General features: G+C 66.2%; 1 protein-coding gene across 1 annotated transcript in view; it reads left to right on the top strand.

Annotated features, from left to right (window-relative positions):
• Positions 1–841: 841 nt before the first annotated feature.
• LOC111160796 (Cbl proto-oncogene C) overlaps positions 842–1374 on the top strand; it is a 15822-nt gene continuing 15289 nt past the window's right edge. Inside the window, exon 1 of the mRNA XM_022524146.1 lies at positions 842–1239. Coding sequence (XP_022379854.1) covers positions 887–1239 — 353 coding nt within the window. The 5' untranslated portion in view covers positions 842–886. The remainder of the gene's footprint in view (positions 1240–1374) is intronic.

The raw sequence follows: 1374 nt of genomic DNA, 5'->3' as shown, positions 1-1374 counted from the left end.
CCCGGCCCACAGCGCCCCCAGGTGGCTGCCTAGCGCACAGCCGGAGTTGGGCTGATGCTACGGATTGCGCAGGTTGGGGAGAAAACCACGCTCCTCCAGCCCGGAGCCTACCAGACGCGCCTTGACCCCCGCATTCTTGAACCTCATCTTCCCGCCTCATCTCCTGAGGGACCCACCTCCTCTGGAAATCTGGGCGTCTCAACTCTGGCCTGATTTCCCGCAGGCCCCTCACGTGGGTACTCAGGAATTATGTTGCCAAGCTCCTGCTCCCTCAGACACCCAACCCCTGCTACTAGGGGACCAAGGAGTCTGGTCATTCTATGCTTTCCTTGTCCAGGACAAAGGGATCGCACCATCTCCCCGACCTTTACTCCTAAAAAGTTCAGCTCTCTGATCTTTAATCCTACGCCCCAGCCAAAGATCCAAACCTGGGTCCGAAAGCCCCAGGAGTGCTCCGTCCCAGCCCCACCTCCCCGCAGGGTTTGGATAGCTAAGCTCCCAGCCCTACCCGCAGCCCCCAAAGCCTCAGGTCTCCCCCAGCCACTCCTCCACTGCAACCCTTGGGACCCAGGCTCCAGTCGGTCTCAGAAGGGGCCCAGGCGTCCTACCTACAATTCCTACCCATTGAAGTCTCCTCCCGTGTCCACCCACCTCAGCCACCCCATCCAGCTCTCTTTAGGGGATCAGACTTTCGAACCCCATCTCTAGGAACTCAAGTGCCAGATCCCCCCAGACTCCGCCTCCTCCACAGACACCGGCACCTGTGTCCCCTCCCCGCTTCTCCGGGGCCCGCCCCCTCACCTTTGGCTCCGGGTCCCGCCCCCACTCTGGGCGGGGCCGCACCTTTGCCCGCCGCCCGCCTACCTTCCCTGGAACCCGGGGGCCCATGGCTGCCGCGGCAGACCCCTGGGGGTGGCGGTCGGGAGAGGCCCGCGCTCTCGGCGGGGCTGTGAGACAGCTGCAGCGCCTGGAAGAGCAGTGCGGGGACCCCCGGCTTGCCTCCAGCCCCCCCTCGCTGCGAGACCTGCTGCCCGGCATCGTGCAGCTGCTGCGCCAGGTGGCCCACGCCCGGCGGGCGGCCGGCGGAGGCGGCCGCGAGGGTCCCGGTGGTGCGAGGGACTTTCTCATCGTCTACCTTCACAACCTGGAGGCCAAGAGCAGGCAGGTGGCGGCACTGCTGCCACCCCGGGGTGAGAGGACTGCCAACGACGAGCTCTTCCGGGAGGGCTCCAGACTCAGGTGAGCAGCCGCCCTGGCCCCAGAGAAGACATGGGATCAGGAGTCCGGGCCCCCAGCCCCCTTCTCCGTCAGACCCAGGCGTCCAGGCCCCCAGCCCCCTCCTCCCTCAGACCCAGAGGTCCAGATCCCCAGCCC

The sequence above is a fragment of the Enhydra lutris genome, unplaced genomic scaffold (assembly GCF_002288905.1).
Source record: "Enhydra lutris kenyoni isolate GAN:26980312 unplaced genomic scaffold, ASM228890v2 scaffoldscaffold77, whole genome shotgun sequence".
Lineage (NCBI taxonomy): Eukaryota > Metazoa > Chordata > Mammalia > Carnivora > Mustelidae > Enhydra > Enhydra lutris.
This window is presented reverse-complemented; position numbering and strand designations above follow the sequence as displayed.